The sequence below is a fragment of the Drosophila persimilis genome, unplaced genomic scaffold, assembly GCF_003286085.1.
Source record: "Drosophila persimilis strain 14011-0111.01,24,50 unplaced genomic scaffold, DperRS2 tig00000824-arrow-arrow-pilon, whole genome shotgun sequence".
Taxonomy (NCBI): Eukaryota; Metazoa; Arthropoda; class Insecta; order Diptera; family Drosophilidae; genus Drosophila; species Drosophila persimilis.
The window spans coordinates 380,301-393,477 of record NW_020825358.1 but is presented as its reverse complement, the minus strand read 5'-3'; the positions used below and the strand labels follow the sequence as shown (position 1 = coordinate 393,477).

The 13,177-nt window shown below is 46.1% G+C and overlaps 6 protein-coding genes across 11 annotated transcripts in view; 4 read left to right on the top strand and 2 right to left on the bottom strand.

Moving 5' to 3' along the window:
* Window positions 1-666: 666 nt before the first annotated feature.
* Window positions 667-1,945, bottom strand: LOC6600242. 2 transcript variants are annotated; one of them, XM_002025371.2, is made up of 4 exons: window positions 1,687-1,945; window positions 1,409-1,619; window positions 1,258-1,351; window positions 667-1,200 (listed from the first exon to the last, which is right to left on the bottom strand). In XM_002025371.2, the coding sequence occupies exons 1-4, from the start codon at window positions 1,856-1,858 to the stop codon at window positions 1,060-1,062; spliced, it is 618 nt and encodes a 205-aa protein (XP_002025407.2). In that variant the 5' UTR covers window positions 1,859-1,945; the 3' UTR covers window positions 667-1,059. The 2 variants fall into 2 exon arrangements, with proteins under 2 accessions (XP_002025407.2, XP_026849079.1); XM_026993278.1 differs by having other exon boundaries at window positions 667-1,197.
* A 348-nt stretch (window positions 1,946-2,293) lies between these two features.
* On the top strand, window positions 2,294-4,365 carry LOC6600243 (caspase Dronc). Its single transcript, XM_002025372.2, has 2 exons — window positions 2,294-3,034; window positions 3,099-4,365. Exons 1-2 carry the CDS (start codon window positions 2,573-2,575, stop codon window positions 4,008-4,010), a joined length of 1,374 nt encoding a protein of 457 aa, XP_002025408.1. The 5' UTR covers window positions 2,294-2,572; the 3' UTR covers window positions 4,011-4,365.
* Window positions 4,366-4,387: 22 nt separating this feature from the next.
* Window positions 4,388-5,269, bottom strand: LOC6600244. Its single transcript, XM_002025373.2, has 2 exons — window positions 4,952-5,269; window positions 4,388-4,888 (listed from the first exon to the last, which is right to left on the bottom strand). The coding sequence occupies exons 1-2, from the start codon at window positions 5,258-5,260 to the stop codon at window positions 4,466-4,468; spliced, it is 732 nt and encodes a 243-aa protein (XP_002025409.1). The 5' UTR covers window positions 5,261-5,269; the 3' UTR covers window positions 4,388-4,465.
* A 142-nt stretch (window positions 5,270-5,411) lies between these two features.
* On the top strand, window positions 5,412-6,291 carry LOC113566664 (small integral membrane protein 13). 2 transcript variants are annotated; one of them, XR_003409187.1, is made up of 2 exons: window positions 5,412-5,469; window positions 6,127-6,188. XR_003409187.1 is itself a non-coding variant. In XM_026993259.1 (2 exons), the coding sequence occupies exons 1-2, from the start codon at window positions 5,934-5,936 to the stop codon at window positions 6,270-6,272; spliced, it is 225 nt and encodes a 74-aa protein (XP_026849060.1). In that variant the 5' UTR covers window positions 5,797-5,933; the 3' UTR covers window positions 6,273-6,291. The 2 variants fall into 2 exon arrangements, 1 of the variants encoding a protein (XP_026849060.1); XM_026993259.1 differs by lacking the exon at window positions 5,412-5,469 and adding an exon at window positions 5,797-6,012 and having other exon boundaries at window positions 6,127-6,291.
* A 58-nt stretch (window positions 6,292-6,349) lies between these two features.
* Window positions 6,350-7,084, top strand: LOC6600245 (N-alpha-acetyltransferase daf-31). Its single transcript, XM_002025374.2, has one exon. It carries the CDS (start codon window positions 6,352-6,354, stop codon window positions 6,955-6,957), a length of 606 nt encoding a protein of 201 aa, XP_002025410.2. The 5' UTR covers window positions 6,350-6,351; the 3' UTR covers window positions 6,958-7,084.
* Window positions 7,085-7,798: 714 nt separating this feature from the next.
* LOC6600246 (junctional adhesion molecule A) overlaps window positions 7,799-13,177 on the top strand; it is a 102,616-nt gene continuing 97,237 nt past the window's right edge. For all 4 annotated transcript variants that reach the window (XR_003409191.1, XR_003409192.1, XM_026993293.1 and 1 more), the window contains exon 1: window positions 7,799-9,294. The gene's annotated coding sequence lies outside the window, so the exon portion shown is untranslated. The remainder of the gene's footprint in view (window positions 9,295-13,177) is intronic.

Here is a 13,177-nt window from a genome sequence, read left to right as displayed (position 1 = left end):
CATCTGTTATGTTGTTGTTGTCGTTATGTTTGCCCGATCCTCCACTCTTTTTTGGGGGATTCGAGCTTGTGCACCTGAATTTGAAGTCTCTGTTGCTTTTTGTTGAGTCTGAGTTTTGATTTTGATTGATTTTAACGTTCGATCTACGGATCTTAGACAAGGCATATCGATATGGTTTACGGTTTACTAGGACTTAATCATATGTATACATAAATTAGATTAACTTAATTTTAATTAATTTAAACTAAACAAAAACAATCCAAAAAAAAAGGGGAAAACTAAAAGCTCAAACTGGACTGAACTGAACACTTAAGAGTTATATTATGTGTACATTATTGAATATTGAATTGCATTTGATTGTGTGAAAATACATACATACATAAGTTTAATGAGAACACTAATGGTAATATTAAAGGGTATTATATGTATATGTATTTGTATTTGTCGTATATTTGAATGTAACTCTGATTGTGTGTATGATCATCCTCTTCGGTTATCCTCTAAACTATATAATGGAAAACCAACTCTGTCTCTTGTGATCTATTGTGATGCTATGAGAGTCAAGCAGCACTCAACTGTTTTTATGCCTCTTAAAGTTTAAAACAAAGCAAAACAAAAAGCAAAACCAAAACTAAAACTCTATTCTAACTCTAGTCTATGACGAACTTACAAATTGGCAACAAGATTTATTGAAATTGAAAACAATCATGCACAATAAATGTTTGGCTAGACCCGATGTTGAGGCCATGTTAAGACCCAGCTCTTTTTCATATACTCGTACTTACACTACTTGAAGTAATTGTGTACTAAAGGAATTCTAGATTTTAAATGTGCTTCAACTGTTTATAGTAAAGTACTTAATTATGGGTGTAATTATCTAATATCTATGCGTACTCGTACAATGGTTAGGAATACATATGTATAATCATGTGGGATAGATGGATTTAATGATGGAATGGAGCCACAAAAGTGCAAAGAGTATGTGTACGTGTATAAAACAAAAATTGAATTTAAATGTTTAATAAATGTGTGGAAATGAATCAACAGCGTTCATGTTTGTCATTCGTCCTGGAAGAGCGGATCCAGGCTGCACTTGTGGGGCTGTGCCTGATAGTCGTACTCTATGCCGTGGCCCAAGCGCCGCCCCATGTCTCGGGCCGCCTCGTCCGATTCATCTGTGTTGGCCTCGGCTATCAGCTGCTGAGGGAAGTATGTTAATTTGTATCTGGTCTAAATGAACGGAAGACAGAGTCATACCTCAACTTCTCTGGACAGGAATGCTTTGGTTGTATCACTCATTTTCTCCTGTGGCTTTCCCATCAGTGCATTGCTTAGGAATTTATAGGCCGCACTATAAAGGCATTCGTTAGTCACAAATGTACATATATGTTTTTGGGCATGTACCTACGTCAAATCGATGCCATTCATATCTTCCTCCGATGGCAGCCGCTCATTGCGTAGTATGGAGTTGACAACGGCGGCTGCTTCGTACTCGCAGCGCCCGGACAGCTGCGTGGTCTTCATCAGCTCCAGCCACTGGTTGATGTTGTTGAAACTGAGCGACTCGCATTCGTGCTTCACCTTCGCCTCTGCATCTTCACAGCTGTTGGCCATGTACTCTAGGATTGGCTTGGGATTAGTTTTCGCCTTATGTTGCGCTGTTTGATTGGTTTGGGAAGCTCTTACCAATTATGGCCTCGGCATTTTTCACATTTTCGGTAGCCATCTTCAGGTTCTCCGGCGAGAACCCCTTCTTTTCCAAGAACTTCAGAACGCGCTGCTTCGTGGGATTAGTTAATGTGGACTTTCTTTTCTTCACAGATTTCTCCATTTGAGGCTTTGGTTTATCTTTTTCCATTATATTATTGTTGCGCCGCGGAGCTCCCGAATCAAAACACTATCAGCTGTTGCTGAAGCGTTGTCAATCGCTGGTAATTTGTTTGACCTATTTAAAGTATTTAAAATAAACCAGTCAAGTAAAAAATTTATTCAACAATTGGATAAAATAATGATGGCATGGCTAAATGTTCAATCTAGCCAATAATATTCGACGGAATATAGAACTTGAGTTCGTCAGTATATTTACGGTATATTTTGAAAATGAGACGGTATTTTTTGGTATATTTCTGAGGATTGGACGGTATATTTTAACGATAAATACTCGGTCACTCTGGTGTCCCCACCACTTTATCGCGCGCTCAGTTACTGCCACAGGCATATTCCTTTTGTTTTAAAAGAAATTTTATTTAAATAGCATAGTATTCTTTTTTTTAAATAATTGGTGCAATTTAGTTCAATATATGCTAAGTAATTTGCTTTTGAAAAAATAAGGAACACGCCAGCAAGAGAGTTGCTGTGAAGTTTGCTGCTGCGAGCGCGAATACGAAGACAAAGAAACGAGAACAGCAACTTCGTCCGAAAGTCGTCCAGTCACGGAGAGACGGAAAGACCTCCTCATTCCGAAGGTGACTCATTGCCAATATCACTGCCAATTGGAGATTGAAACTGCCAGAACAATTCGATCAATTTTCCCCACTGTCCTTCACACCGCCTCCATATAAGTGCTTCCAAGATGCAGCATTCGAGGCGAGAAATCGGAATGCTCCAAAAGCATCGCGATCACATCAACGAGCACCTCGATGAGCTGGTGAAATGCACCAACTACACGCGCATCAGGGAGGAGTGTGTTCGAATAAACCTGTTGTCGCCCGACATGCTGCGCAATGTCGAAGACCTCAGCGGCGCAGGTTTTAACATGAGCAAGGAGGACAGCCAGCTGGAGCAGCACAGGCGGCTCCTAATCAAGATAACCAAGCGTGGTCCAGCGGCCTACAACCAGCTCATTACTGTCCTGCGCAATGTGGGGAGTCTTCAGGCGGTGAAGCTGCTGGAGGATGTTTCCGAGCAGAATTCCGGCTCCCCCTTCATATCCATCAACGAGAGGAAGATCACCCGCAAGTCGGCCGACATAGTGGATACCCCGTCGCCATCGCCGACGGCGACGGCGGACAGAAATGGTGCATGTGTCAGCAAGGTGTGTTCCTCTACTCTGTGCCCGTTCTGTGACCCTTATATTCAATTACTTACATGCTTTTCAGAGAGAATACAATGAAGCAGGTGGACCGCTAATCCCCTACACGGAGCCCGTTGACGGACAAAAGCGTGACGTCAAGAAGTCGGACAGAGTCCACACTGACGAAGTGGTTGGCACGTACAACATGCAGTCGCAGCATTATCGGGGCGTGCTGTTGATGATCAATATCATAGACTTTCCGGATACTGAGCGCAAGAGGAACGGGGCCGAAGTAGACAGCGATTCGCTGATCCACCTGTTCAGGGAAATGGGCTTCACGATATTCGCCTACAACAACATGAACCAGGAGCAGTTCTTCGACACACTCGGCAAGGTCACTTCGTCGAAGTACGCACAGCAGACCGAGTGCTTTGTAATGGTGCTGATGACGCACGGCGAGCGTGTCGGGGAAATGGATAAAGTGGAGTTTGGCGACGGCTCGGTGGTGGATGTCCACAAGATCAAGAACTATTTCCAGGCCAGTGTGAGCCCGTACTTGGTGCACAAGCCAAAGGTGTTGATCTTTCCCTTTTGTCGGGGCAGAGAAGCCGATCTGGGGCAGCGCATTAACCACTTTGACTCCATAGGCACTGCGGCTTCCCGGCTGAGTCGTCAGGAGGAGACTGTTGTTGAGACCGAGGGCAGACCCTCCACCTATACCAATGTCCCATCCCTGTCAGACACTCTGGTCTGCTATGCCAGCACCCCGGGTTATGTGACCCATCGTGACGCCGAGTCGGGCAGCTGGTACATCCAGACGTTCTGCGACATGATGGCCGACCACGCCCATAACACGCCCGTGGAGGATATACTGAAGAAGACCAACGAGCTGGTGGGCCACATGAGGACCAGCAAGGGCTCCATGCAGACGGGCTCCTTCGATAATCTCGGCTTTAATAAGAAACTCTACTTCAATCCTGGCTTCTACACGGAATAGCCACTGCCATTGCATATAATGAAAGCATTCCTGACTGAATATTTGCATTTCTTGTATGTATCTATGTAAGTTTCGTCGCATTTATGTATTTTAGATTATGTGTCTTGTGCTCTCGTGTGCTAAATACTCTCAATACTGTGTCCTGTCTCTCTATTTGTCCAAATACTCAGCCCTCTTTTTACATTTTGTATTTACCTCCTTAGAGGTATGATAAGGAATTTTAGTGATAGTTATTAGTGATCAAAGTGGTTACCATAAAGTATGACAATTCTAGATGCAATATACACTCCCCTCAATTGATTATACATACATTTGCATAATAAAATTCGATCGATTCCCATATCTTTTGATGAAGATATTGGGATACAAAACCGCAATTTAGATACGAAATCGGTTTGGGATACTATATATTTACATTATACGTAAAGACTATTAAGTAAAGTTTAAATCTATATCTACAGTTGACGTAAATCCTTAGCCACATCATCATCATCACCATCCTCTTCCGCCAAGTGGGACAGCTGCAGTTTGCCAGCAGCACGGATTTTATTGTCGCTGGGCTTCGATTTTGTTTGCTTTTGCGGCTTCTTCTGGCCAATGATGTATTCGGGCATCACCAGTTTGGAGCCCCTAAGCCGGGGCTTGTCCAGCTCCACATCGGCCACTTCTTCGGCTTCCAGCTTCTTGAGATTGCGATTCAGTTTGCTCTTCTTTTTGAATTCAATCTTGCCTCCAGCATCCATCTCTGCATCGTCGCCTGCTTCTGTCTGGCGTTGGGCATCCATTTGCCGCAGAAAAGACAAGGCGGCGCTGGAGTTGCTTTGATCGGATATGTCCACATCTTCTAGGGAATACTTTTTCCACTTGTGGGGATTCATCTGGAAAAGGAACCACGATCTTGTTAAAATCTCTTAATGGAGAGAGCATGGACCGCTGCTCACCTGGTAGTCGGGTGTCTTGCGGGGCTTCAGGCAGCGTCCAATGGGCATTTCCGGCTTCTTGAATATACTCTCTTTGCCCCTCATGCGTTTCAGCTGGCCCACCTCGGGCTCAGTGCCACAATCAATGCTGCGGCCATGGCGATAGTGCATGACCTGTCCAGATCCGGCGTCGCCTCCTGCTCGCTGTTCGAGGGCATTCACTGTGTACGACTTGGCCTTGCTCTGATCCAGGGCCGTCCCCTTGAGCTCTTTGCTGGCGTCGTCGAGGCACGCGAAGAGTGCATTGCGCTTGGCCGAAAACTCTTGCATTTTGCTCAACTAACGTAAATAAATTGTTTTGAGTGAATTAAATGAATATGCGAAAAAGTGTTACCTTACCCAATTACGGAAAACAGCTGTTCATCCAAACCAACACACACGCACAGTTTTTCACACTTTACAACACTACATATTTCCGTGCCGGTGTAGTTCAGCGCTCCAAAAGTGTGCTCGGCGAATTTAATAAATTAATAAGTCAGGTGGATATAAAATAAAACTAATACAAGGGGAATACATTTGCTGCATCCTGCTTTTTGTTGAAAGTGTCGAGTATCCTATCGGGAATCTCGGAGAGTGCCAATATTTTGCACTGCCGAAAATCTAACCCCATGTGGCTTTTGGTGGCAACGAAAGGTGGCGGCATATGAGAACATTGGAAAAAAAGTTGCACTAAAAGTAAAAGCGTTCGAATCCAGTCCAGTTTAACGAATAGTGTCCATTTAAAACGCTTATTGCGAAATTTGTTGAATTTTTGTATAAATTTGGTATATTTTCTATTGTCACTAGTCGTTGCTGCCCTGGTCATCAGTGCTGCAAAACGATCCAACATGCACGACAGCTGATTTCTATTGTGATAAACATTTTTTTACGTGAATATTCCCGCGAAGAACTAGGAGTTTAGCCTGTAGTTTTTTACTTTTTTTAATGCGCACTGCATGCAAGAATGTCGCTGCAAACGGCTCTGGGCTGTATTCTCACCGTATTAGCTTCTATTAGTATTGTGGCTTCCATTATTTTGTTGGGTAAGCAGAAGCAAGTGCAGTAGCAGGCAGCCGATGATTACGCACTTTGTGGAAATGTGGGCCCCTCGAAATACCCTGTACCGTGACTAATACCCTGTTTTACTCTCGTTGCAGGCTGGTTATTGATTTGGAAGGCATTTCTATCCAAATTTCGTCTTGTGCGTGAGCTGCTGGGTCAGGAAGAGCCAGAAGAGCAGCAGCAAGTAGTTTGGGAACAGCAACATCAGCACGGAAGAGCACGCAAGGCACGCCGCGATTGAGTCGCCCAGTCCCAGTTCCAGTTCCACTTTCAGTTCCATTTCCAGTCCCAGCACCTTTTACATCTTCAACAACTTCAACATGAACATTCGCTGTGCAAAGCCCGAGGACCTGATGACCATGCAGCACTGTAACCTGCTCTGTCTGCCCGAGAACTATCAGATGAAGTACTACTTCTACCACGGCCTCACCTGGCCACAGCTGAGCTACGTGGCCGAGGACGACAAGGGAGGCATTGTGGGCTATGTTCTGGCCAAAATGGAGGAGCCCGAGCCGAACGAGGAGAGCCGCCACGGCCACATCACTTCGCTGGCCGTCAAGCGCTCCTACCGTCGCCTGGGCCTCGCCCAGAAGCTCATGAACCAGGCCTCCCAGGCCATGGTCGAATGCTTCAACGCCCAGTACGTCTCGCTGCATGTGCGCAAGAGCAACCGAGCCGCGCTCAACCTTTACACCAACTCACTGAAGTTCAAGATCATCGAGGTGGAGCCCAAGTACTATGCGGACGGGGAGGACGCCTATGCCATGCGTCGCGACCTCAGCGAATTTGCGGAGGACGATGACGACAAGCCCAACACCAAGGATGGGGCCAACGACGAGACGACTGGCGTTGACAAAACCCACCTGAAAGCCATCGGCTCTGGAGGCCACAACCATCACGGCGGCCACGATGGTCATTGTGGCTGAAGAACGTGCGGCTGCTGAGTTTCGAAGTTTTTTTTTGCATTTTTGTGCATTAGGTTTTTGTAATAATTGTAGCACACTACACACACATAAAACGTAACTAAAATTTAACAAAGATAATGACAAAGAATCGCGCTTCAGTTTGTTTTTTGGGATCATTCTGAAAAGAGGAAAAAAAGGTCGATGTGTGTGTGGAATTTTTCCCATAAAAACTTCGGGACATGAAAACTTAGGAATGCAGGCTGAAAAGCGACCCGTCCTTTGGTCCTTAGCCGCGTTCATGCAGAAGAAATCGTCCCTTTTTTGAAGTGTTAAGTTTCGCGCCAACTTTTGGGTGCATAAAAACTCTTCCCGGACTGGCCTTCCAACTTTCCAGTGCCATAACGGAAAAGAGCTTTATAAATTTCCCTGCTTTGGAAAGCCAAGTAAATTTCCCTTATCTATAATTTAATAACGCATGCGTGGGTTGGGAGCAGCTGATTCTCAGCCTCTTGTCTCAGCAGCACTAGTTTTCTAGCCACATGTGGCCGCGCAACATTTTGCAGCACCAGCAACATTTCTAGGCGGGCGTTTCGAAACATGTTTCCTTCGGCTGTACTGAAGCTCCACTCTGTCTCTTTTCGGATATTCCAATATCTTCTTAAGGGGGGCCATTATTTTGTATGCAATAACGTTAAAAGCAAAAAAGAATAGAGATAACAGACAACAGAGCTAACAGCTGCATGCATAGCAGAGACACTTAGCATTTTTGTTAACAGCGCAGGCGTGAGCTGCAACAGCTGGCGGCCGCACGTGGAGCCAGGCACAGCTGTGAATGTGAAAATGTTTAGCCCCCAAACTCGAGAACACGATGAAACATGTTTCGGCCGGCTCCACTGCAGCTCCACTCGGAAGCTACGCATTCAATTTCGTGAAGCGAGAGGCGCTACAACAAAACGTATCGTCAGCGGGTGTTTTTTTTTTGCAATCTCTGAAGCTTGGAGCAAACAACGTAAGATGATGCTGTGAAATGTGCGCAAAACAGTAAAAACAATCGACAGATTATTGAAATCAAACTTATAAACAAAAACCAAAACTGTTTAACTGCGAGAGTGTGAGCGCGCGTGCGACACTGGAAGAGCTCGCGCCTTCCTTACCCGCTCTGTGTGCGTGAAAGTGACAGCCTGATAAAAATAAACCGCAATTTGCATGAAACTTACTGTTTATTGCTTTGATTTTTGTGATTTGCGTCGTACAGCCCCTCGCTGCCGGCGCTGCCTTGGCAGGCAGGGTAATGGTAATCAATAAACAAAGGCAAAAACTATAAGTCACCGCCATAACTGTAAGCACACACACTGTGTAAGCCAGCCTAGTACCGTGTTGTTTTTTGGGTGAATGTGCAAACAAAGTGGAAATCCAAAAGCCGGCCAGTAGTACAAAACACACACACACACACACACACACACACAAACACAGAGGCGCAAAAAAAGTAAAAGCCCTTTCCCCGATAAGCCTCCTCTCGCAAGCAGCTGTTATTGTTGCCTATGATGGTCGGAACGGGGTCAAAAGTTCGTGTCTTGGCCTGTTATATCCCCCGCTAATTCAACCACACTCTCATTCAGACACACACTCACACACACACACACACAAAGAGACACAGAGAACACAGAACAGAGAAAGGAGAAGAGAAGTGTTCCTCAAGTGGAGGCAGAGACGCAGCAAAGACAGAGCGTCGCCCCGTCTGGCAGACAAAGCATTAGACAAGTGCCGGTCCAGGCCCAGGCCCAGGCCCAGGCCCACCGAAAGCCGAGACAAACTAGGCCAATACGCGAGAAAGCAGCCTAAACCAGGGGGGGAGCAGAAGTGCAAGCCCAAGAGCAGAGGCGGAGAAAAAGTGCCAGAAGTCTGAAACGAAAGACCAGTGGAAGCCTAAGACTTGCAGAACATAACGGAGCAGAGGAGAGCAGAGCAGAGGAGAGGAGAGGTGGAGCATTGCAATTCTCAACCGAGGAAAGAGCAGTGGAGAAGGGGGAGTACCAGTACCCCCAAAAAAACAGACTGCAACACACACACACACACATCTACAATATATAATAAAGACAAAAGTGAAAAGTTTTCTCTGTCTCGCTCACTCACTCTTTGGCCATTTGTCAATGACTGTGACTGTGTGGAGTGTGGAGTGACTTCTTGCGTGACTTCCATCCGACATCCAAGGCCCGCATCCGTGTCCCGTATCCCGTATCCCGTATCCCGTGTCCTGTGTCTATGGCTGCAGGGGGAAACACGCGGAAGTGGATAAACTGCTGAAACAGAAACAGACTCCCAGGACAAGGACTACTCCAGAACAGGACCACTCGCGCGGTAAGTCAACATTAGAGGAATGATATACACATTGTTGTGATATGACTGTATGCCCCACGCCCCCCCACGCCCCCTCTCCACTTCGGCCAGAAGGGTATTATGATATTGTAAAAATGTTTGGCCACGTAGAGAGTTCACGACCCCCTTTGTACGGATATGTGCTTCTGTGAAAGCAATATCACTACTGCATAACAATAGAAGATCTTCTAGGGTCTTCCTACAGCGAAGGCTTCTCGAAATAATCAAATAATTGTTCATAAATATTCTTGAACAACTTTTCTCTTCTTCAATATGGAAATACACTCACGGGGGTGTCATTGTGTCGTTCCGTCCCCCCCCCACACTCTGTTGGCCCCCCCCTGCTGCGAGGAGGGAGCCCCTGCCGCTCCTTCTGTTTTTGAAGGAACTTCAAAAGGCATCTTCACTATGTAGATGGTGTAATGACATTTTGTCAGCAGGATTATGCCAAATGTTGGCCTCCTCTCATCAGCAGCACCATCACCATCAGCATCGCCATTCATAACCATCGTCCGCGTCATCATCATCCTCATCATCATCATCATCGTGTTCGTCGTCCGCCCAAGGATCATGATTGTCTTTGTCACTGTCAACGCGTCTTGCAACTGTCAGAAGCAGAAGTAGAAGGAGCTGAAGGAGGAGCATCAGCAGCTATGTATGTCCACCCACCGAATTCCTTCTTCTCCTGGCACACTCGCATCATTTTTAAGCAAACATTTGCTGCTGTTGCCTCGCTCTTTCTTGTCTTTGCAGTTGTCTTTACGAGTACGAGTACGAGTACGAGTAGATGTATATCCATCCGGGCACTCGTAAGGCGGAAGGGAATGTTAATATTGTGCAGATGTTTGCAACACTCGGAAGGAAGCGGATTTTGGGATGTTCCCAACGAAAGGAAACCAAACAAAACATCTGCGGTGTGCCCAATGTCCTCAATGATTTATGGCTCCGAGTTGGTGGATTTCTTTATTCAGATATTCCTCTTCTGTTCAGATATTTCTCAAGTGTGTTATTAATTCTTAATTTGTATTCAAGGTAGCGTAGGGTATCTCGAAGTCGGAGTATTCTACTCTGCCGTTCCTCCGTCTTCTTTTTTTTTGTTCCTTTTTTTGTTGCCTCTTGTCAAGTGTTTACTACTTTTTCTCTGCTTTTGTTGCTTCTGTTGATGCTGCGTGTTGGCTCAGAAAATGTCAACAACTTTTTTTTTTTTGTTTTTTTCCCTGGGAATCGGCAAAGAATTGCACGGAGCGGGGGTGTGGGGGGGCGGAGGGGCCGTCGCACATTTGCGCTTGTTTGTTGTTTTCATTCTGATGAAATGTGCAATTTGATTAATTCTCAGCTTCTTTTTCTTTAATTTTTCTGTGTACAATAATTTTGGTGTCACTGCATAAGCGACAGGGACAGGACAGGCGGGACAGGGGAGGGGACAGGGGGGGGGACAGGGCGGCACAGCAGCTGTCAAAAGTGCTCCTTAGCATTGGGCCACGTGGCATTTCCGCTGGCATTTCCGTTTCCCCTTGTGTTTCCGCATCCGCTGGCAAAAGTGATTGATGGCCTCGGAAACGCACTACTAATTAAAGTTATTTAGCGATTCGTCCATCGGCCATTGCAATTTTTCATTCTCACTCGCCTTTGGTCGCTCGGTCGCTTTGGCGATGGTTTTGCAGCTGGTTCTGGTTCTGGCTGTGGCTGTGGCTGTGGCTGTGGCTCTCTGGATCCAAGTGTTTATGGCTTCAATTCAATTAAACAACTGGGTCAGTGTTGTGGTCGCATTGGCTTCCCCATCGGCATCCGGATCCGCAACCAAGAGCTTCAGGAATGGAAGTTTTCAGCAGCGTAATTAATTTTCTGCATAGGCCAGAGCGGAGTAGGAGAGCGCCAGGAGAGCGGAGAGTGGAGATGATAGAGGATAGAGGATGGGATATGCATCATAAGCAAAGGCCAGAGCGAAACGAAACATCATCTCCCATTTCAAATTGCATTTATAATTCATTTTCTTGAAATTAAATATCTCTTAAATGAGACGAGACCAAGTCGCTCTCCAGAAGGAGAGAGAGAGAGAGCAAAGGGCAGAGGGCAAAGAGCAGAGGATGATGCCAGAATGCAAAATACTTTTCTTGAAGGGCTGGAAAAACACAGTCCCTTCCCGCATTGTGTGTATTGTGTTTATTAAATCGAATCTCTCAAAGGACGAATTGAATGGGATTTCTCTCCTTTGATGAAGGCGTTCTCTGACAGATTTATTACATTCCGACTGCACACCGACAGGTAGGATCCTGGTAGGATGTTCAAGGAAATATCGTGGGGCAGTCTCTCCTCCACGTGCCCCACGCGCAACTATTTCAGCAAATTCAAAAGCCTCGCATACTGTTGGCGCTCACTGTTTCCCGCCAGCTTATTTACATTTCCATGAACAAAGCTATCAAGGTGTGGGAATTTATAATCTGCTGCATGCCACACGCGGCGGGAATGCGTGCGGAGTGCGGAGGTCCGGTGTCCGGTGGAGTTTTCAATCGAAAACTGGCTGTTAATTAAAGTCGAATACCGTTCAATGTTCTTTAAGGGCACACGACGCCCTCTTTAAGCCGCACCCGCGCCCCTCTCCCTGCCTGCTTTGCGGGGGACAAATACGCGTAGCATATGCCTCATTAATTTCCATCCAATCACAGTCCCATTTCAATTTATAAGCTCTCTTATCTGTGTATCGGGCAGCAGGCCCCAAACAAAAAACTATCCCCAAATGGCATTTATTTATTTGCCGCTTCCGACATGCTCTCGTGCGTAGCGTAGCGCCACCGCCTGCTCCTGTTTCCCCATTAAATATGATTTTTTATGGCCCTGCCCGAGACCGAGCCCCAGCCCGAACCGAGAAAAAATGGTTGCCCAAAGAGCCCCCGAAATAAGGCGTCACATAATTTCGGCCGCAATGAATTGGAAGTTTAAGTTTTTGTATTTATCTCTCATCGATTTAAATGTCAGTCGGGAATATTGTATATCCTGAGGGACAGAGTCAAGTGCGAGAAACTTTCTCCGGGTGTTGGCCCCAAAAACTTTTCTCGGCCAAAAGTTGATCAATGAAATTAAAAAGATTTATGATTTCCCTTCCCCTCCCCCCCCACCTTCCTCCCCTTCCCTTGAATGGGGATCCCCTGTACGGTGTCCCGAAATCTAAATCTTTTCGAAACAATCAGCGACGGGCCTTGCCCCTGCCCCAGCCCCTCCCTCTGCCTCTCTCCGGCTGTAGGGAGAAAGTGTGATCCCCGTTGGGGGTCCCCGGTATTATTATTTTGAATTGCACCTCATTTTGGGTTAATGGACAAAGTCCGAACGCCCAGGACTCAGGTTTTTGAGCAATAAAAAACAAAAAAGGGAAAACTGAAAACGAAATGAAACTTATAATAATCATCATCAAAAACACACACACACACACACAAAGACCATTACATTACGTTCTATTACGATCGTGGGGACCCCAGAAAGCAATAGAAATAGAAAAAAGCAATAGAAAATGGAAAATGGGAAATGGGGAATGGAAAATGGAAAACTGAAAACTGAAAAGAAGGAATTATGTTAATTTCAAGTGAAATCTCAATAGCCGAGGGTCGCGCGTCGTCGAATCTGTGACAAAGGTCGTGGCGGGGCGGGGCGGGACGGTGCGGGGCGGGTTGAGGGCTCAACAAAAGGGTGTAGTCCCTAGCTCGGAGCCCACTCCTCTACTCCTCGTGACTAACCGTCTAAGGAACCTCGACTGTTGACCAACAAAAGCCCACGGCCTGGCCTCCATTGTGCCTCCGAACTTCGGGTCACCATTAAGGCTCCGTCACGCTAATTTTTGATGCTGTGTCAATGTTGCGCTGCAGCAGCCACG